The sequence below is a fragment of the Sander vitreus genome, chromosome 23, assembly GCF_031162955.1.
Source record: "Sander vitreus isolate 19-12246 chromosome 23, sanVit1, whole genome shotgun sequence".
NCBI classification, from domain to species: Eukaryota; Metazoa; Chordata; class Actinopteri; order Perciformes; family Percidae; genus Sander; species Sander vitreus.
This window is the reverse complement of record NC_135877.1, coordinates 8,112,962-8,134,745: the sequence shown is the minus strand read 5'-3', so window position 1 is coordinate 8,134,745 and position 21,784 is coordinate 8,112,962. Positions and strand designations below refer to the sequence as shown.

The 21,784-nt window shown below is 40.6% G+C and overlaps 2 protein-coding genes across 3 annotated transcripts in view; both read right to left on the bottom strand.

The window, feature by feature from the left end:
• gramd4a (GRAM domain containing 4a) overlaps nucleotides 1–4,380 on the bottom strand; it is a 47,926-nt gene extending 43,546 nt beyond the window's left edge. The window contains exon 1 of one of the 2 annotated variants that reach the window (XM_078281382.1): nucleotides 3,991–4,380. In XM_078281382.1, the coding sequence (XP_078137508.1) occupies nucleotides 3,991–4,019 (29 nt within the window). In that variant the 5' untranslated portion in view covers nucleotides 4,020–4,380. The remainder of the gene's footprint in view (nucleotides 1–3,990) is intronic. The other variant, XM_078281381.1, reaches the window with a different exon arrangement.
• Nucleotides 4,381–12,058: 7,678 nt separating this feature from the next.
• Nucleotides 12,059–21,784, bottom strand: part of celsr1a (cadherin EGF LAG seven-pass G-type receptor 1a) — a 94,495-nt gene continuing 84,769 nt past the window's right edge. The window contains 9 exon segments of the mRNA XM_078281448.1: nucleotides 12,059–13,911; nucleotides 15,247–15,622; nucleotides 15,722–15,985; nucleotides 16,567–16,710; nucleotides 16,862–16,962; nucleotides 20,880–21,016; nucleotides 21,216–21,341; nucleotides 21,451–21,577; nucleotides 21,685–21,764. Coding sequence (XP_078137574.1) covers nucleotides 13,884–13,911; nucleotides 15,247–15,622; nucleotides 15,722–15,985; nucleotides 16,567–16,710; nucleotides 16,862–16,962; nucleotides 20,880–21,016; nucleotides 21,216–21,341; nucleotides 21,451–21,577; nucleotides 21,685–21,764 — 1,383 coding nt within the window. The 3' untranslated portion in view covers nucleotides 12,059–13,883.

Sequence of the window (21,784 nt, the reverse complement as noted above, 5' to 3'; positions counted from 1 at the left end):
TGTACCTTCAGTCATGCTGAGAGAGAGAGAGAGAGAGAGAGAGAGAGAGAGAGAGAGAGAGAGAGAGAGAGAGAGAGAGAGAGAGAGAGAGAGAGAGAGAGAGAGAGAGAGAGAGAGAGAGAGAGAGAGAGAGAGAGAGAGAGAGAGACTGCCCAGGAGCAAGACATTAAGTTAGATGGCTAATTTTTGTCATTGATTCATCTAGCAATTACTTTCTAATGGTAGGCAGATACATCTTTATGTTTTCAGCTGTACACCAACACACTCATCTTACTTTAATAACTATTCAGAGGCATGGCCTTACTATAACCCTTGGCTATCTACATCTATAAGAAGACACTGGCATGGTATAGCCAAATGAGACCTGAGTAGCTCTTTCACCAGTTATGTCCTATATAACTGTTGCCTATCAACCATGCATGAAGGGAAGGGTGGGGGGGGGGGGGGGACGGGTGTAAGTGGATTACTTAAACAACCACATACTGTTGAGTACAACACAGGCGAGAGCACTCGCACAAACTAGGCCACATTGTGTTTTATCTGGGACATTAGGCAGTCAGGTTTTTTCCAATAACAGAAAGTTTGATAATAAGCGCTTGTTAGCTGGAAATGCCAGTGTAGGGTTTCCGCTTTGGGGACTTATGAAAACCTTGTTTCCTTTTACAGGTGCTCTACCTCAAATGTGCTGCATACAACCATGCAAGGCCATCCTATCATCATCCACAAGGTTTTTGACTATAGAAACATCACGTTAGGTGGTGTAACTGGTTTGTGTCAAATGGGGTAACCAGTATTTTTCTTGACAATATGATCATGTGCAGGTAAATTCATGTTTGATAAAAATGTAATACTTTAATCCACTGTAAAAAACAAACAAAAAAAAAAAACACATTTTGTCCAAGATTACTTCGAAAAATAAAAGTTGTTTCCGGCACGTCGACCACTTGACATTGCAATAACAAATATAATTTAAATTTAGAAGTAATTCTTATAAAATCTATTTTGGGGTAAAATCTTGAAATAGGAGTTATTTGTAGGAGTGCACTCACAAACAACGTAGCGGATGAAATATTAAATAGTTATCATTCCTTTGTGGTTACACCACTTGACATTTTAGGTCCATTTGGTCCTACCTTTGTAAAATGGTGCAAATCCTATTTCAAATGAAATAAAATGTACAATAACACAAAATATACATTTTAACGAAACTCAAGGATGTTTTTAAAAAAAAAAGCTTTTTCAAAGTTTTTCAATTTTCTCATCTTGCCAACCCTTTTTCGCCACTGACCCAGAAACAAGGCTCAGTATAGCAGGCGGCTCACCTGTAGAGCTAATCCCAACTTCTACAAGTTTCATAAGACACTGTGAGACAGAGAGAGATTTTAACATGACCTTTGGATATCTCATTTCATTGCCAGAATTACATAGAATGTTCCAACGGGTAGCTTTTACTTTTGTTTATCACTTTCCTGCATTTATAGTGAAGAGACAGGCAACAAATGGTCAGAAGAAGAAAAACATCAGGCTGCTGCCATGATGAATAAGAACTGTCTGTAACGAAGCAAAGTATGCTGCCAGGTAGGGCTATATTGACGATTGCGATATGATTCACGATATTGGAGGGAATGGTCGTTTTTGTATCATTTTCATTGAAAATTATTAATTATTGAAAGAAATTGAAATGATTACAGTGTGACTGTACCAAACAAAGATTGTTTTCTTTAGTCTGTAGGATACGATTTGTAGGCCGCGACGTCTCTGCAGCATCACAATACCCAATTCAGAATGGTTGGACACATATTTTGCCATTAACAAATATTGCGCCCCTCTGCGATTTGGATATTGCACCAGTCCATATTGCGATTTCGATACAATTGCGATTAATTGTGCAGCCCTACTGCCAGGTCCCATTCCCACTAACAGGCCTACAAGCAACTACTGTATCACCTCTCCAACCAAACTGCCCACTATCTACCCAACAGAAGTAGCTACTGGGTATCCACATTCTTAAGTTGAAACTAAGTCTCAATCTGAATACACATTGTTATCGTAAATGTTTTCATCAAGCCTCTTATTTTTATTTGATCATGTTGAGTCCCACTCAACAAATTTGGAAACAAGAACAATTAAGATATGGTAGGAATGAAAAGAATGCACTTGCCTTTATCTAGCTCACTAGTGCAGTCCTACGGGCAACATGTAGTTGGCTGAACACAAATAAAAGTCAGTTATGGCGTGCATTTCAAAGCCAACATCATGTCCAGGTTAGTTTTTTTTTTTTTTCTTTCCACTGCAGCTTTTGAATGGTTAGTTTGTGTTATAAACACCACTGATCTGCAAAGGATTACACAGTGTAAGATTTGTCCCTTTATTCTGCATTTTCTTCGTCATTCTTAGACAATGAGATAGTTAATAACCAATTCCCAGTGCTCTTTTTGTAATGTCAGAGTAATTGACAACTATTATGGATTTAGAGTCCCCCTGCTGAACGGCTATCCGAGCACTGATATTACTTTAGCATGCGTTTTTTTGACAAGGATGATTTAAAATTCAGTGGGCTACCATATCTACCATAGACAGCCTTAAAATACTTTGTCGTTGCCCTCTAATAACCCTGCCCTGGCACTCACTGCCTTCAATGCAGCGTCCCTCCTACTCTACTGCTATTATTTTACCATGCAGTTATATAAACCAGGACAGAAGCCATCAATACTTCCTTAACAACATGTCAATCTGCCCTCTCTCTCAAATTAGAAATCTGTACTCTGTGTGAGGCGAACAAGGCGGGATCAATTCAGGGCAGAAATCGAATGCTTGTCCCCACTTCCCCACTGATCAGAATGGGAAATTTTATTTTGGTTTGACAGCACCTTTTAGAACAGTGCTCTCACATCTTAAGATGTCAGAGCTTCCTACTGTAAGTGAACATATCACCCCAGCACTTTTCGAATACCTTATGCAGTTTCAGAAAGAATGTGTCATCTGGTTTATCACTGTATGTGTAGCGGAATATTTTGGGTTGATGTTCAACATTTTTTAAGAAGGATAAGGACATTCTTATAGGTTTAGAAGGTAATGAGATTATTTTTCTACAGTTAATTTCATTATTAGGAAAATTCCACATTCACAAGAATGCACCAAAACTTGGACATTTCTATCAAGAACTGCATCAATATGGCAACACTATAAGATAATTTAAAAAGACTAATTTTGTGTTTGATACATTTCTCATAGACCGATGACACATTGATTTAAATTTGTATCACGTTTTCTAATATTTTTTGATATTATAACGTTATGTATATTATTGTACATGCACCTCTGGTAGGGACAGTTTTTGTGTGAACACTTGTTTATGTTCTTTGAATAAAAAAGGTACGGTACATTATCTTTGACAAAAACGTAAAACATTGTAACGTTAAATTGTTCAATGTCTGTGACAGATTTCAGGTCAAGCTTCAAGTGTGCAAGTCAATTTGCATAATGTCCAAACATGAATGGAAAAGTTGAACCATAATTCAGAATATGAAGCAATATGAATACAAAGTAGCTGTAACATGTTTCAGTGATATTGTAATGGGGTGTTTGAAGGCAGCGGACGACCGTTAGACTTTGATGTTCACGATGGTACGTAACAGTTTAACGTTAGCTAGCTAGGCCACACTGCACTGTTGAATTCAAATGTTCCCGTTATATTTTAACTAGCAGTTGAGTCAGCGACTGAATTAAACGCTGGAGTTTGAATTTAGCTAGCTAACGTTAGGCCTCGAGTTAACTGTTACAATAAACCCTCAAACGGTCGGACATTTTCTCATATCTGTAACAACATACCGTTACACAACATGAGAAATACTGTAACAGTTAATCCGCATTTTGGCTGACCCCGACGAAACAGTAAGACAGGCGGTTGGCATATAGCAATACCCTTCACGTTAATTGTTTTCTATCAATACACATTTGAAGAACGTTATAAAGATCAAGTCTTCTTACCCAGCACGTAAATCGTAGCAAAGTTTCATGAACACTGAGATTGCCTTTGGTCTGCTTTATCCTTCAGTACACCTGCTGCTCAGGACGTCCAAATTAGCGCCAGTCTCACGACGGCGAAAACCGCTCACTTGGTCCATCCATCCTCAACAATCTGTCCACCGACTAGCTAATTGTTGAGCGGTTAGGTAGGCAAACACTGAGAAAAAGATACCAGTTGCGTCTCCCTCCTGTCTGGACTGGAGAGAGCTGCCCTGACTAGCACCGTTCGCCCGGAGCTTGCAGATACTAACATTAGCTAAGCTTGCCTTCGTCTTGTTGATCTCGCAGAAACTGGCAGGGAGCTGGGCCGAGGAGATTTCGTCAGTGTTCGGCGCTGCTTTCTTAAAGGGGCCGTTAGCGGTAAATGATGCTTCAGAGACTGGACGGAAACACTGTCACCTCTGCCTCTTATCACCGCCCTGTGGCTGCCACTATCACGTAGTGTTAAATAATAAACACGTGGGTAAACAATGGCCTGATTACAATGTCGTTAAGCATTGATGTTGTATCTTTTAATTAACCAAAAAGACGAATACTAATGTTAGGCTACTGTACCATTCCTTCTGACTTTGCGATGCAGTGAGTTTGGCCTTCATCTCCTCTATTCAAGTATAATGATATACATATATATATATATATATATATATATATATATATATATATATATATATATATATATATATATAAAATATGTTTCCCTATCAAATTAAATAGTTATTCCCATGAATCTTCCAGAATTAAGAAATTGTAACAAATAAGAGAATTACAGACCAGTAAAATACTTTAATGACAAGGTCTAAATACTGTTTCAAAGCCCTTTCCACACACAGGAAACAAATTCTGGTGGAAAAATACTGAAATTAGTTTTTAACAGTGGAATATAATCTGCCCAAGGTATGTTGCTAAACCCCCAAAATTCCCAGAAGAAAATACTGAGGGAATGACCTCATTGTCCTGGTAGTTTTGGCCTTGTCTCTGACAGACCTGTTTGAATAGCAGTTTATTAGAATCTACTGTATACAGTAGTTTAGTTATTAGGTTCATTTTTGTACTTGATTATTTCTCTTTTATACGATCAATCCTTGAATCCCTACTTCTTATGACCTCATAACCTAATGTAACCATAAATAACAATTTATGTTAGTCTAAATATGTGGATATAATGTATTTGTTAAGTTTAAAGGTGACTTCTTTTACCATCTCTCCTACAGGTCGCTCTGTGTTCGACTTCTTGTGGTTGATGTCTAAAATAAGTCAATGAGTTCAAGTAGGCTGAATAGATAAATGGACACTTGAGCATCATTACCCCTGAAAATAAAGTATTTCACAAATCCTGAAAATAAAATTCAGAACCAAAACAACATGATGCGCTAACCTTTGCATGTTTGTTTTGTCCGTCTGTGAGCTTCTTCTTGCCTTCTGCAAGTAACGGAATCCAGGAGTCTTCGCTGAAGTCCCGGTTATCCCTCTGTTTCAGCAATCATGTTTCTGAGTGAAGTGAACTTGAGTTAACAGATACCTCTGACAATCCTCCTGTTGCTGCACTTATGCAGTGCGAATGAATTTGTGATCAAAATGAACAAAGAAGAAGAGCGGTTTGAAGGGCCGAAGAGTGTGACGGGTATAAAGTAAGGGAGAGAAATAGGAGTCAACTGACTCCTGACCCCTGAGATGAGACCATAGATTACGGGGAAGTAATCACAAGTACTTTCTATGTCTGCGGTCAGACTACCAATGAGGCCGATGAGGATCAGTGTAGTCTTGTCCTCACTAGAGCTTCGGCCTGGTTGTCGTGTGGCTGCCGGGTTGCTGCCACCTCCTCCTCACCACAGACATACTGTCTGTGAGCAGCCTACATACAGTAAGAATTCAACATGTTAGCACAAAAGTGGATCAGACTTTCATCATTTTATCCCACCATTAGGTTGGTCAAACAGTTAGAAAAAGTCAAAGCTGTGTCTTACCGTCTCCCATGTGCGGCTTGACGAGAAGTCCATGTTTGTGTGGCTTTAGCTGCTACTAAAGATTAAACGGCTGATAAAGAGAAACAGTGCACGTTTAGCTTGCATTCACATTTGTATAGGCAAATGTCTGAGGCACTGACAGAGGCGCTTCCATGTCCAGTTCATGAGTACTTTCTGCAGACCTTTAGAGAACAGAAAAGGGATATTTAGAGTCCCATAGAGAAATGTCCAATAGGACAGTACTTTGCATTACTGATCAGATAACATGAAAAGCAGCAGGAAAACAGAGCATGGCTCCAGAATGTAATATAGGCAATTCATTGTTACCACACATTAGAATACTGTGTGTACTATCTGAAGAACTGCTGATTACCATTTTACTAAGCATGGTTTTCTGTTTAAGCAACAACAAAAAAGCCAGACGAACTTAACACCAAGCTACTCCAGCACTGACGCTGACACAACACTGTGGAGATAGGTCTGGCAATGCGAGAATAGCACCTAGCTAGTGAACATGGGGGAGCATAAAGCAGCTAAGAGCTTCTCAGCAGTTGGCGGAGACCAAAAACAGAGCTAAAAGGAGATTCAATACTAAACTCACATTTGTCAGGCAGCCAGAGACACGACTCCAAATAAATGCTAATGTTGCTAATAATCTGCTGCATGTGTAAACAGGCCACTTATTGCTAACTTTTCTATAGCAGCTTGGATAATATGTCATTATTGTGTTTAAAACTTGTTTCTGCTGCCTCCAAGTGGCCAGAAAATCAGTTATTGCAGGTGTATTCTGTTTTTTTGTTGAAATGGTGTCATAGAGGTGTTGATTTAACTGTACTATATTTTCCGGCCATACTTAGTGGTAATGTTCTAGTGAACCGAATTATACTGAGTGGTGTTTCTAATGTTTTGTCCATCCCCATTTTCATACAATCTCAACTCTCTTAACTATGTTATGTGTTCGTGTAAGGTTTAGTCTTATTAGCAGTCTACGTAAATATTTCCAGTATGGTATCTGTTCAAACTGGGGGATTTATCATAGTAAGCAGAGTAGTGTGTTCCTCCTGCTAATGCACTGAGACAATATAAATACCTTTTCCCAAGTTCAATTAAGATTACGGGGGATTTATTTTTTTTAAGTTTCAGACATCATATCTCTTGCAGGTTATTTTAGCAGCACATGCTGTATCATTGGATCACGATCTGTAAACACTACAAGCTTAAATGGGATACCACTCAAGGTTTGTGTAGTCATCAGAGATTGTGCAGCGGACAAGAGGACCAATGCTTTTCGATGGGATTCCCCTGAGTCATGCTTAACACACACTTCCACATCCACGCACACAATGTATTTCTGGTTTGTGATCCTCTTCAGCAAATGTCTCCTAGCAAAAGTACTGCTGTTGAGGTTTCCCAAATCCTCCCTCTGTGCTCATTACGAAACCCCGTAATAAACCTCTTAATCCCAAATCAGTATTTTCTAGAGGGTTCCACAACCACGTGTGTCTTATGCAACTGGCCTGTGCATCCAGAGTCAATTATAAAACAGTTGAGAGGAAGAGGAGGATGGATAATGAGGCCGCTAATGCAAAACACATTTGATGAAGATGGTTGATTAAATAATACTAATATGTTGTCATTTCAGCAAACAATTAGCTGATGATTTGAGAACAAGTCTTTTTAATGTATTGTAATATACAATGTATATACAATATAATGACCTGTTTCATGCAGTAAAAAACTGTTTAAATTATACTAATTTGTATTGCTATAACTTGAAATACTGTTTGGATTGCTATATTTCCAAGGACCTTCCATTGACCACATTCTATAATTTGACTACTAATACCTGGGCCATGTATGTATGCAGCATTATGTCAGTGTTGCTTCTTCTTTTAACTAATCCTAACTATTATTTTCACTCCAAATCTATCCCCTAACCCTATACTAGGCTAAACTTTGACCCTCACCCTAACCAATGCTCAATTGTAAAAAAAAAAACTTGGTGTTAGCCATCAATAGTACATACATTTTTAAATGTGTGTGTCTATGAAAAAAGGATCACGTATATCAAGTGGACAAGGGACAATTCTTTTCTAATGCATTTGACGCTTTGCAAGGCAAACTACTTGCCTCAGCATCACAGATTTAGGGTGTGGCCACTGTTCAGTGTCTGTCAACCCATACTAGCGACAGAGAGCTAGCAAAAACATTATATAAATAAGTCCTTTTTGTACATTTTTACCACATTTTCCATACAGTATAGCATCTTTGCAGCCACAAAATCAAGGATTTTTCTATTAAACTCTCATTTTTTGAAGCCAAAACTTCCTTCTAAAACAAACAACTACTTTGGAAATTGTAAAGGCCCTGAAAATCAATTTTTCAATAATAAGCTCCTTCATATGAGCGATGGGTTTCCAAATTGATCACAGCATTTTTTGCCAATAGTTACGTGTACATGTACATGTAGAAACATTTCGGTAATTTTGCATCCTGACGTCTGCCTTTGCTTTTTGGAGAAAGGTGATGCATGTATTTTCGCACACCGATCACAGTTTACCAACATTTGAATCAAAATGCCAGGTCACTGTCAGTCAAACTTTTACTTTGTTTATCGCTTATTTAGTCATTCATATTTAAAGTTAAGTCACATATAGTCTCACTTTAATAAGGGATTTCTCTCATCCTTTCCAGAGATCTTCAACAGGGGGTCCGTGACCCCTAGGGGGGGGTCTTCAGAGTTAAAGCAGGGGGGCCGCCAAATTACGTTAAAAAGTTATTGTTTTTAAAGTTTAAAATAAAATGTCTGCAAATATACATTCATATGACTCCAACACATTAATAGCAAAGCTACATTGGCCTATTTGTGAAAAAACTAAACATTTAAATTACACATTGAAGATAAGCTATACTATTACTAGTATAGGTAAGGTAGCCACTATGGTGGCCATACAGTTAAGCTTAAGGGGTCACTGTTCCACATGTATGTTTAACATTAAAACATTAAGTTTAAATAATATATTAATATCAAACTCTGTATGCAGTAGGGGGTCCCTACTCCAGTTCTCTTTCAGCTAAGGGGTCCTAAAACACGTTGAAAACCCCTTTAATCCTTTCAATTACTGCCCTCATAAGTACAGAGGTCCAAGAACACACTCTACAGTAGGTACATGTGGCTTTGCATTCTTTCACCAGTAGATGGCACAATTGCATCAGGCATCTCTTCCCTCCTGCCTGATTGTGTTCAGTACAGTAGTTTCTTTAGGATGCCAACTGTGGCTCTCATGAGTCTGAATTATTTAGTTTGCCTGGCTGTGATGGAACAGAGATAAAGAGGAAGGCAGAGGGTCACTCAGATAGACCTATGATACTATACTTGTGCCTACTCAACTATTCTTAGTTTCAAGTCAAAGGTTTTATTCCAAAGTGAAATATAGACCATGTGACAACATTATACCTGTTTTGACAGACTTATTACTGGTACGGAAGTTAATGTAATGTAAAAAGGAAGATATGGATCACAGAGTGTATACTGTAAACTTACAACGTCCATGGGTCATGATTGTGACGACTAATCCCACCGCCAGTCATATTTTGACATAATACCTCTGTTCCAACTCCTTACTTCATCTTTGTACCTTATGTTACCTGAGGAGAGGACTGGCTTCAGTTGCCATAACAACTAACCGCCCTTGCGGCTTGTGAAACCTGACCCTCCCATCTAACCTTTCACTCTGCATGCCTACAATAAATAAATGACTCGGCAATACACAGAGGCAGCAGGTTTTATGTGTGCGTGTTTGTGTGATGGACTTCCAGGCCCTGACATGGCATCTCACCCATTACATCAATGACATCAGTACACCTATCTTATCTATACTAAGACATGGAGAGACAAGATACCTTGTAGTGACGTAATTCACTTACATCTCCCCCCCTCACAGTTTAAGCAAAAGTAGCACTCTCCCCAGCTCTTTGATCCACCGCCACCTAAGTGCATCTCCAGTAATCTGGTACATATGGCTGAAGACAAATTCCTACAGACAAACATTAAAGTGAAGGGCTGTGTCCCACCGGCTTACCTCGGAATGCCAGAGCAAAGTGCTGGGTCTTAAAGTGGGCTGCTGTGGGGGGAATGCAAATAATGTAGGGGGGGAAAAGTTCAGTGCAGGGCTTAGCAGTGACGGTCAATTATTAAGAACATAGTATCTTCAGTGGCCAGTTTAAGGACAGCTTGTGTAGCACAATGTAGAAATTGTATCTGTTTAATATGCAACTTCTTTCGAAAAAAAAAAAAAATGTATTCAAAATTAAAGCAGTATTTTGACATGTGGGGAAAAGTGTTTGCCACAGCCAGCAACCAGTTAGCTTAGCTTAGCACAAAGACTGTAAAAGCAGGGGAACAGCTACAGCAACTCTGTAACAAAATCCACCTACCTGCACCTCTAAGGCTCCCTCATCAAAACATTATATCTAGTTTGTTCAAGCCGTGCATGAAGTGTAAAAACAACAACTTGCCATTTGCTTATTTAAAGCAAATAAGCGCATGTCCTAAAATATCGAACAATTTCTTTAAATTAGACACCTCTCATGCCAATAACTCTTAATTAATTAAATGCAATTTAAGATTTTCACCATTATGTGAAATCTTTGCAGTTGATCTGCAGTAGTATTGAATTGTCAAATTGTCTACATCAAGAGGTAGTAGTGATCTGATTGAAAGTCTTTACATATAAAAAGTTATACAAATAGTCATCTCATAGATGAACTCAAACTTAATCTCATGATGCATGGGAGCTACCAAATGTGTTTTATGGACACCTGGCTGCGCACAAAGCCCACACTAAAGATAGAGTTACTGTGAGCATGTGTGTGCCCTGCCAAAGTTTGGATCAAAGTGAGGGGATGTATTAAGACCGGCTGCCACCATTGTTCTATGAGGATTAACACAATCACTCAGAAAGATACACCCATACCTCTAACCACTCACCCACTTTGACACACACACACACACACACACACACACACACACACACACACACACACACACACACTTCTTGTGTTTAAGGTTCAACTCCACAGTAGAGCAGTCAGCCTCTACCCTTACTTCCTCTCACACACCCGCAGTAAACTTATTCCATTTACTGATAGTCAGTGGGGCTCTAATCACTGGGCACAGGACAGTTTGAGACAGTAAGACTGCTCTCCCCATACATTACCTTTTATGGACAACATCTCCATAGCATACACTTCATACTGTTGCCTCGGTTGGATTCATTCCAAACTTTTGTCTATTCATCTGTCCCTCCATTCTTTTCTTTCCTTATCCACAATATTATTCTTTCCGTGATATGAAAATAGGACTGCTTGAAGCATTACAAACATTCACTAAAAACTTGGTTTCAACTATTAAATTGTTCTTGATAAAAATAAATATGTATGACTAAATAAGCACCAATCAAAGCTAAAGTTTTGAATTTATCAAGTTTAACTGTCAAAAACTCAGCTGATCTGCTTAATCCACACTGTGTGTGTGTGTGTGTGTGTGTGCGTGTGTGCGTGTGTGTGTGTGTGTGAGAGACCCGGCAACACAAGCAAACAGCCCACCAACTGGCATCAGATGATGATTCAAATATTGGGTTAATTCTGATTGGTGCATCGGTGGACATAAAATCATATTTTTCCAATTGAGCCCTGCCCACTTCAGACCAGTGAGATGGCCACAGGCAAAAATCCCCCCCCAAAAAATACTGAAATTGCTCCTGTGAAATAACCAAAACATAAATTGTGTATTAATGTTTGACCTCATCACTCATGGTAAGAGGCTGACCGTGTAAAATGGACACAATGGGATATTCAGCATTTTAAAAGACAAAAATACACAAGTGATCATCACTTACTCCAGAGGGAAACTGTGAAATAAGTGAGTAACATTTTCTATTACTCATCATTTGTTTGATCCAAAAAAAGTTGATGTTACCTAATTTCCCTCGAGTAGTGTACATGTTTCGACGAGCCACACTTCCTTTCCAGGCAACGGACATGTAAGAGGCTGCACAAGCCAGTTAAAAATTCATCATGTCTTTAATTTTACAGTCACAATCATCTTTTCTTTCCAGTGTCTTAAAACCATAAAAAATAAATATACATTATGTTACAAAACATTTCCAGTGTCTCGGATCAATTAAAAAAAAACAAAAACACAAGGACATTTATCAACAGCATTGATTAGAGGAAGGAAAAACACTGGGGTTGTACGTATGGTACAAAGGCATTCAGTGAGCGGTAAACAAGACTTTAAAGTTGCCTAATATTAGCTGCAAACTGCTTTAAGAGTTGGCATCATTTTCACTTTGAACTCAGATTCAGAAACTCATCAATCAAAACATACTTTTATATTTATACTGAAGGCTTTGTCTTTGTCAATTTTAGATTATTTTTATTTTTTTTTAAACATTAACTCCATCAACGAGGGCTTAAGAAGCATAGATTTTAACATAACTTCTAATCCTGTGTTGTATTTTTATGCCACCAAAGACCAACAAATATCTTTTTATTCACCTATTTTGGACTCAAAGTGAGTTCAAAGTGATACGGCCTCCAACCCTTATGTGCACATTTACTGTAGTTCATGACTTTGGTAACCAGGAGTGTGTTGTCATTGGACAAACAGGCAGGATGGACACTGGAAAAGAAGGCTTCAGGTTCATAGTGCTCGAACTGAAAAACAGTTTTCAACAGGAGGGGGAATCCCTCTCCATTCCACATAATTAATGTTCATACAGGCCCACTGTTGTGTGTGTGTGTGTGTGTGTGTGTGCATGTGCTTGAGACATTCTAGGTCACTTACACACACCAGACATAACAATCTTCCATCCATGCGTGCATGCGTGTGTGTGTGTGTGTGTGTGTGTGTGTGTGTGTGTGTGTGTGTGTGTATGTCAGAATATGCTGCCAGAGAGCAGGGTACATCCCCTGAAAGCCCACTACAGGCTATTACAGTATGTGTTTGTTTGTGTAAGGCCTCAATTCAGGATTGTTCTCTGTTGATTAAAACAGCATATCAAATGATTTTCACAACTGGAAAATTCTCTCAGCTGAACACTGGCAGATGATTTTTCGTTAAGAAACTTGTCCTCGCTACAGCTGAAATACAAAATAGATAATTTCTTCTTCACCTTTAACAATATCTACATGTTAATTACACTCTAAATGCACTGCATCGAGAGGCTGGGGAAAGCCTTTCTTGAAGTGAAAAAAAAAAAAAAAAATGTTAAAAAAAATAAAATAAAAAAAAGAGCGCTGTCCGGTATGAGAGTCAGTGGTGTCTAATAGTCCGTGAGAACAGGTTGTGTCAGTTTTATGTCTGACGTGTTTGTAGTCCTTGAAATCCTGTAGGACTACAAATGTACCAGCATGTATTGGAGTCTGAGTTCATGCACAGTGATTATTCATCTGCCTTTTCCAGCTTTCCTAACTTTACCCATTGCTAGGGCGACATACATGTAACCACCATGGAGGAACATCATTTTGGGGCTTGCAATGCATCGTGGGGGAGTTCTTCATCTTCTGACTCTCCGTCCCCCATTTCCCGCATTGGTTTTGGCACACGTGGCTCCATTTCATCCTCTCTTGACACAATACCAGCATTCCCTTTATTATTTCTCACATCTTTTCATTATCTCTGCTTATTTTCCTGTCTCGGGCAGTCGTAAAGTCTGCAATTAATACTGCTCTCCAGATAGAGGGAACATGAGAGGAGGGATGGACGGACAGATCAGGCGTGGAGAACACTTCATCTCCCATTCACTCCGTCTTCAGTTTTCTTTTCTTTTCTTTTCTTCCCATCCTCTTGGCTCTCCTCCCCCAGCAGGTTCTACACTCCTCCCCTCACAAGGGCAGGCTGGTCTGGGTTTTCCTAACAGGTCAGATCGAAGTCTCGTTACTGCCACTGTTAACGGAAAGAAAATGGGAAGAGAAGAGGAGACGATGCAGGGAGGAAGGGTGCAAGGAGAAAGAAAGGAAGAACGTGCGAGGTAAAAATGAATGCAGGGATGCAGGAAGTCATCATGCAGCATTTAAGCAGGATGGTCATATTATTCATGCTATAGTTTAAGGAATAGTTTGACATTTTGGGAAATACGATTATTTGCTTTCTTGCTGAGAGTTAGATTAGAAGCTCAATACCACTATCATGCCTATAAGCTACAGATGAAGCTATCGGCAGCAGCCTGTTAGCTTTGCTTAGCATAAAGACTGCAAAGAGGAGAAATAGGGTTGGGTATCGTTTGGATTTTTACGATTCCGATGCCGAACCGGTACTTTTAAAACTATTTCGATTCCTAACCGATTCCTAAACCGATTCTTGAAAAACTGAAAAATGACATCCAAGATGTAATATGTTTACTAGCGATGACGTGCAGTGAATGGTTAATATGCTTTTACGTCCGTTTTGGTGAGCCCAGAGGGGAAATATATGGCATTTTAAAAGTAGCCTACATTTACGGTAGCTAGCTAACGGTAGACTACAGAGAGAGGGTGATATTTTTACGTCCGTTTCGGAGCGACAGAGGGAAAATATTTCAGTTGACACATTTAGTGGAACCTAAATTTGCGTTCTAATCCGGTCCGATTCCTACCGATTGGGTAGGAACCGGTTCCATAGTGGAACCGGGTTTCAGTACCCAACCCTAAGGAGAAACATCTACCCCGCTTTTGCCCGAAGGTGACGAAATCTACCTACCAGCACCTCTAAAGCTCACTAGTTAACATGTTATATCTCATTTGTTTAGTCCAATGTATTTGTTTGTTTAATCTGTGCAAAAACGGTGAAGTGTAAAAACGGCAGAGCCTGGCTAACTGTTTCCATCTGATCCCAGTTTTTGAGCTAAGCTAAGCTAACAAGCTGCTGGCCGTAGCTCAATATTTAGCGTGGTATCAATCGTCTCGTGTAACTCTCCGCAAAGGAGCGAATAAGCGTATCTTCCCAAAATGTCGACCTATTCCTTTAACTATGGATCCTATTACGATACATGCATCATTGCATCAGCTGACATCATGGTCAACCAATACATGTTGATTGCTATGACATGATTAAATGACAAGGGCTCACTTTTGAAGCAGCATTCCTTCATTCATTTGCTCTATCAATTTAACTTCATTATTGTGGATGTCTTTATTAGCACAAAGAAGAATGATGCAAATAAAAAACGTGTCATTGTTACATGCCGACACTCTCTGGAGAACTACTTACTCTGAGTCAGACTCGTTGCCTCCGTTGACCGTCCCTGACTTCAAGTGCATTGCCACTCCCCCGTTTGTCTCCCGGTAGAGGCCCGCTGGCGGGGCCCCGGCGGGAACCTGCGGCCGCGGGGCGATTGGGGGCTTGATGAGGGAGCTGCTTTCGTGGTTGCCAGGGCGACCTCCGTCGTTAGAGGCCAGCGAGGGTGGCCGGGCCGATGGGGCCATGATGTTGACGGAGGGGAGAGGCGGGGAGGAGGTGTTGTTGTTGTTGGGAGGAGGGGAGGTGATGGTGGGGGGGTTGTAGTCGCTCAGCTTCTCCCTCAGACGGTTCTTCATGTTCTTGTCGGTCAGCGGAGGGGGGTAGCTGATCTTGTTCTTTAAGATACCTGAGAAGGACAAAGAGGTCAGTCCGAGGTAAATCAGATCGATCAATTCATTCAATTTCATTTAAAAAAAAAAAAAAGAGAAGAAATCTCTTCTCTTACCTTTTCTCTGCTCTGGCTGGTGGTTGCTGTTGCTTTGTGGTTGGCTCGCTGGCGCTGCGTCACGAGCATGACAAGGCGTTTGTTTGTCTCTCTCCGGGGGAGTCTCCCTCTCTCTTTCGCCAGTGTGGTTGAGCTTATTTTCCGGATGCAGTTCCACGTTCACCTTGGTCTCCACCCTCAGCCTCTCTGCCCCGCCGGGATACTCGCTGTCGCTGGAGGCCTCTGTTGGCCAGTAAGGCTTCACGTGATTGGATACCGAATCCACTAGTAGGGGAAAAGGAGACATATTGGAAGCAGCAATGTTTAGTAAAACTAAATTCCTGTCAGTCTCAACGTTTTAGTTGCAGGTTTCCTCATATCTTTTTTTTGGGGCTTTTCCACCTTTTCGTTTTTTGACAGGACAGCTAGGTGAGAAAGGGGAGAGAGAGGGGGAAGACATGCAGGAAATCGTCACAGGTCGGATTCGAACCCTGGACCTCTGCGTCGAGGCATAAACCTCTCAGTACATGTGTAGTGCGCCTGCTCTACCCACTGAGCCAACCCGGCCACAAACTTCTATGTTTTAAATGTATGTACAAGTACTATTGGGGCCTTAACCTATTATAGCTTAGCTTAATCTATTATAATACACCTTATTTATACATCTTATTTTATAAATTCATCATATATTTTGTACATGTAATGTTAATCTGAAAAGTCAAAGAAATGTAGTGGCATAACAAGTACAATATTTTCCATTGTACTTAAGTACAAGTGCCTCAAATGTGCTAATACAGTGCTTGAGTAAAGTCTCATTCTACCACTGATTATACCTTGTGTTTAGGCTCAACGGGATACCCATATACCTTTAGGGGTGCTGTGAACGGGCTGCCTCTCGTTGTTCCACTTCGGCTTGACAGCGATGTCATCGTCCTCACTGTCAGAGGAGTGGGAGGAGGCGTAGGAGGAGCTGTGTTCGTCGACTGACAGCTCGCTGTCTGAGTCAGAGTCTGGCGGGGGCAAGGAGGGAGGTAGAAAGATGAACCTCCATTAACAAAATGCACATTCATTTCATTCATAGGTATTCATTTTTTCTATGCATGCAAATGATTGGGTTTTGCTTCTTTCTGTAACTAAATAACAAGCTATGAAAAACCCCACCATCTCCTTTGGTGCCGTTCCTGTGGAACAGAGGTCCGTCCAGATCTGTGTGTCCTTTAGCTGTACCTGAAGAGACACTGGGCTTCTGACCAGACTCCTCCCTATAGGGAGATGAAGACAGATACAGGAAGGGAGAGAAGGACAAGGAAGTGAGAGAGAGAGAGAGAGAGAGAGAGAGATGGGAGTGGAAAAGAAGAGGTGGAGATTAAGAGGAGGCAGAGAGGGGAAGTACAGCGTCGCTGGAAGTTAATTCAAGCCCAAACTCGCGGTTCAAGATAACTAATGTTCAACAGCTGAAACGCCAGGCATCTCTCATTACAAAACATTTGCCTCTGTTGATGGCTTCAACAAAGACTAAAACAAACATTCAATTGCGGTTTAGATGTGCTTGCATCAGGTTAAAGTCAATAAACAGGCTGCTTGATCATCGACAGAAAAAACAAAAACATCTACCACATATGGAGGGTTATTGCTAAGCCTGCGATAACCTCCTCTCCCCTCCACCTGTAGCTGTTTATTCCAGGTTGGGTTGAGATGTTGGCTGGAGGGTAAAAATGCTACTGGAGACTCTGACCTGTCTGATGGCTGATCTGAGAGAAACTTCTAGAAGCAACTGAAGACATGCCAACCGCCGCAGGGAAGAAGTATGTGTGTCTGTATTGCATTCCCACTTAAACAGGTACACTCCCATCTCCCTTATTTCTTACTTACTTATCAAGTCTCCTGCCCGACTCTTTCCCCATCTTCTCTCTCTATCCTCCTCCCCTCTCTTTCTATTTCTCCCCCTTTTCCCTTTGCCTCTCGCACAGGCAGCACGCTTCCCCCTTCTGGCGTTTTTTGCGCTCATTGACCCCAGTGTCAGCTCGCGTTACCCAGATGACAGCTTTACGAGCCAAGGTGTACAGTCACACCTAACCTCGATTCTGTATAACTCTTTTAAAAACACCGGGTATATGTAACACCACTCCGCTGCGGTGAAAACATGTCTGTGATACACGCAAACACAGCTTTACAAGACAGGCCGGTGATATTAGAGTGAGATGTTATATCCTTGAAGAGATATACCTCAAAATGTCAACTTTTTAGAGATTAATCAGGTATACACTTGTCCAGATGCTCAAGTGCTCCATGCTAATTCGACAACACGCACAATGTTGAAGTGAGACAGCAATAAATGCATGTAGATTTACACAAATATCTACTCAACTCAATAGAGTCTAGGATTCTAAAAAAACGTCATTATAACATATTTTTCTCTAAAAGCTGTTGCAAATAGTACAAAAACAAAAACATTGTGTACCATATTTCATAATAAATAATAGCAATGTCCCATGTAGCACTGCCAGATTTGACTGCATCACATGCAATTTTTACCGGGTTATACAACTGCTACATTCATCTGAGATATTGCTTGTAGTCGACGATATTATTTCTAAGATATTGCTGTAGTATTGTATTGGTAGTGAGGAGCTAGCATGGAGCAGTGGACACAATGCTATATATACAAGGCATACATGAATGGTTATGGTGTCAGTAGTAAATCCATCTACCCTCTTGACCTGTAATAAGTAAAAAAATAAATAAATAAAAAAAACATTTCTTCGACTCTGCAAGACACTTATACACTTATACGGTTTATATGGTAAACCTAGCTTTTTTGGTTATCTTTGCTTTGAAGCTATATCATATTAACATTAAATGAATCAAATGTATTCACAATGTTTCTCTGTACTCAGAACGTTTGTTCGCATTTACACATTGTTCACATCATGAAACTTACAGTTCCACGGAACAATGTATCACGTCAAATAAAGTGAACAGTTTTATCTGCTAATACAGTGGTGTGAAAAAGTGTTTGCCCCCTTCCTCATTTCCTGTTCCTTTGCATGTTTGTCACACTTAAGTGTTTCGGAACATCAAACCAATTTAAACAAAAGTCAAGGACAACACAAGTAAACACAAAATGCAATTTGTAAATGAAGGTGTTTATTATTAAAGGAGAAAAAAAATCCAAACCATCATGGCCCTGTGTGAAAAAGTGATTGCCCCCCTTGTTAAAACATACTATAACTGTGGTTGTCCACACCTGAGTTCAATTTCTCTAGCCACACCCAGGCCTGATTATTGCCACACCTGTTCACAATCAAGGCATCACTTAAATAGGAGCTGCTTGACACAGTAAGGTCCACCAGAAGATCCTTAAAAGCTACACATCATGCCGATACCCAAAGAAATTCAGGAACAATTGAGAAAGAAAGTAATTGAGATCTATCAGTCTGGAAAGGGTTATAAAGCCATTTCCAAAGCTTTGGGAATCAGCGAACCACAGTGAGAGCCATTATCCACAAATGGCGAAGACATGGAACAGTGGTGAACCTTCCCAGGAGTGGCCGGCCGCCCAAAATTACCCCCAAGAGCGCAGCGGCGACTCATCAAGAGGTCACAAAGACCCCACAACAACGTCCAAAGAACTGCAGGCCTCACTTGCCTCAGTTAAGGTCAGCGTTCATGCCTCCACCATCAGGAAAAGACTGGGCAAAAATGGCCTGCATGGCAGAATTCCAAGGAGAAAACCACTGCTGAGCAAAAAGAACATCAAAGCTTGTCTCAATTTCTCCAGAACACATCTTGATGATCCCCAAGACTTTTGGGACAACATTCTGTGGACCGATGAGACAAAAAGTGGAACTCTTTGGAAGGTGTGTGTCCAAGTATATCTGGCGTAGAAGGAACACTGCATTTCATAAAAAGAACATTATACCAACTGTAAAATATGGTGGTGGTAGTGTGATGGTCTGGGGCTGTTTTGCTGCTTCAGGACCTGGAAGACTTGCCGTGATAAAAGGAACTATGAATTCTGCTGTCTACCAAGAGATCCTGAAGGAGAATGTCCGACCATCTGTTCGTGTACTCAAGCTGAAATGAACTTGGGTTCTGCAGCAGGACAATGATCCTAAACACACCAGCAAGTCCACCACCGAATGGCTGAAGAAAAACTAAATGAAGACTTTGGAGTGGCCTAGCCAAAGTCCTGACCTGAATCCTATTGAGATGTTGTGGTATGACCTTAAAAAGGCCGTTCATGCTCGAAAACCCTCTAATGTAACTGAATTAGGACAATTCTGCAAAAGATGAGTGGGCCAAAATTCCTCCAGGGACGCTGTAAAGCCTCATTGCACGTTATCGCAAACGCTTGGTTGCAGTTGTTGCTGCTAAGGGTGGCCCAACCAGTTATTAGGTTTAGGGGGCAATCACTTTTTCACACAGGGCCATGATGGTTTGGATTTTTTTTCACCTTTTAATAATTAACACCTTCATTTACAAATTGCATTTTGTGTTTACTTGTGTTGTCCTTGACTATTGTTTAAATTGGTTTGATGTTCCGAAACACTTAAGTGTGACAAACATGCAAAGGAACAGGAAATGAGGAAGGGGGCAAACACTTTTTCACACCACTGTACATACAACATAGAACAACATAACAGTATGTATAGAGAGTGTGGATGGATTACAGTAGGTGTTCTTTTACCTTTTACCTTGGTGCATATTAAGTCTTTTTCTTTTGTGTGTGTGTGTTGGGTTTTGCAACAAAGCCGTGCGCCATGCACTGGCAAACCTAAGTATGGTCTTTCATGCAAGCTGAGTCACTGTACAATGCAGGTGCCATTCTGTGGCAGCATGCAGGTGCAAAGAAAAAAAAAAAGAAATACCCTTAAAATGTGGAGAAACTCAGAAACTCAACTTATCCTTGCTTTGGATAAGGCAGAGAACAGGGTGACAGGGTGTGTGTGTGTGTGTGTGTGTGTGTGTGTGTGTGTGTGTGTGTGTGTCTATATATATGAAAATTAAATTAGGGGCTTGGAATGTTAGTATATGTGAAACATTTGATGCATCAGGGAGGACAAAGACAACATAAAGAAAGTGAAGTCTAGAAACAGACACGCATGCGTAGACATACACACACTCGTCATGCAACAGTGTAGAAGAAGCAGCCATGCAGTCAGTGAGCATGTTGTACCTGAGTGTGTAAGCCAGGTAGCTGCTGCGGCTCTTGGCTGACCTGAGTGTGCTGTCCAAGGAGACGGTGGACTCGCCGATGCCCGAGCGGTACAGAGCGCCGTCTTCTGTGTACGTGTTGTTGCAGTTGAGAGAGCGCTGAGGACGGATGGATGAGAGGATGGAGGAAGGGGAGGACCAAAAAAAAATTTAAAACATGACTTTGCTTTGTCTGATGAGTCCAGGCTTTTTGAACAAACAGTGACAATAGAAATGCTATGACAATGAAAGATTACACTTAAATTGACATTTAAAAAGCCAAACAAATATAAGATAATATATTAGTCTGTCCACTCACTGTGAGCAAAGAGGCCCTTGTGGTGCTGGATTCGTCTGGTACATTCTTCTTTCCTGTGAAGACGTTCTTGAGGTTCTTCCTCACCTCTTTGTTGAAGATCACATGGAAGAAGAAGATGAAGACTCCCTTAGAAGAAAGCCAAAAAGATATGTTATAAACAGGAGAGTACGAAAGTGTTGATGATGACTATCAAATAAAAAAAATCAGTGGCCATCGAGGTTAAACGTCTTGTTACCTGCAGACAGCTGAAGACAGCGAACAGGTAGTGGAAGATCATAACGTCGCTGTTAACCGCCATCAGACCGAGCATCCAGGTAGCACCGATGAGTAGCAGTAGGACGAAGGCCATTCGGAGTGCAGGACTGTGGAGGGAAAATGCTCACAGATCAGCTTCCAGTGCGAAAAAAAGCTATACTGTATATTACCTTTTGAATACTGTGCTATATATTGAATTATTTGCGTGACTTACATAGCTCCTGATTTCTCCACAGCCTTCTGCCTGCGACCACATGAAGCCTTCGCAGCCAGAATAAAAATCACTATGTTCACCTTTAGAGGGAGGGAGGAAG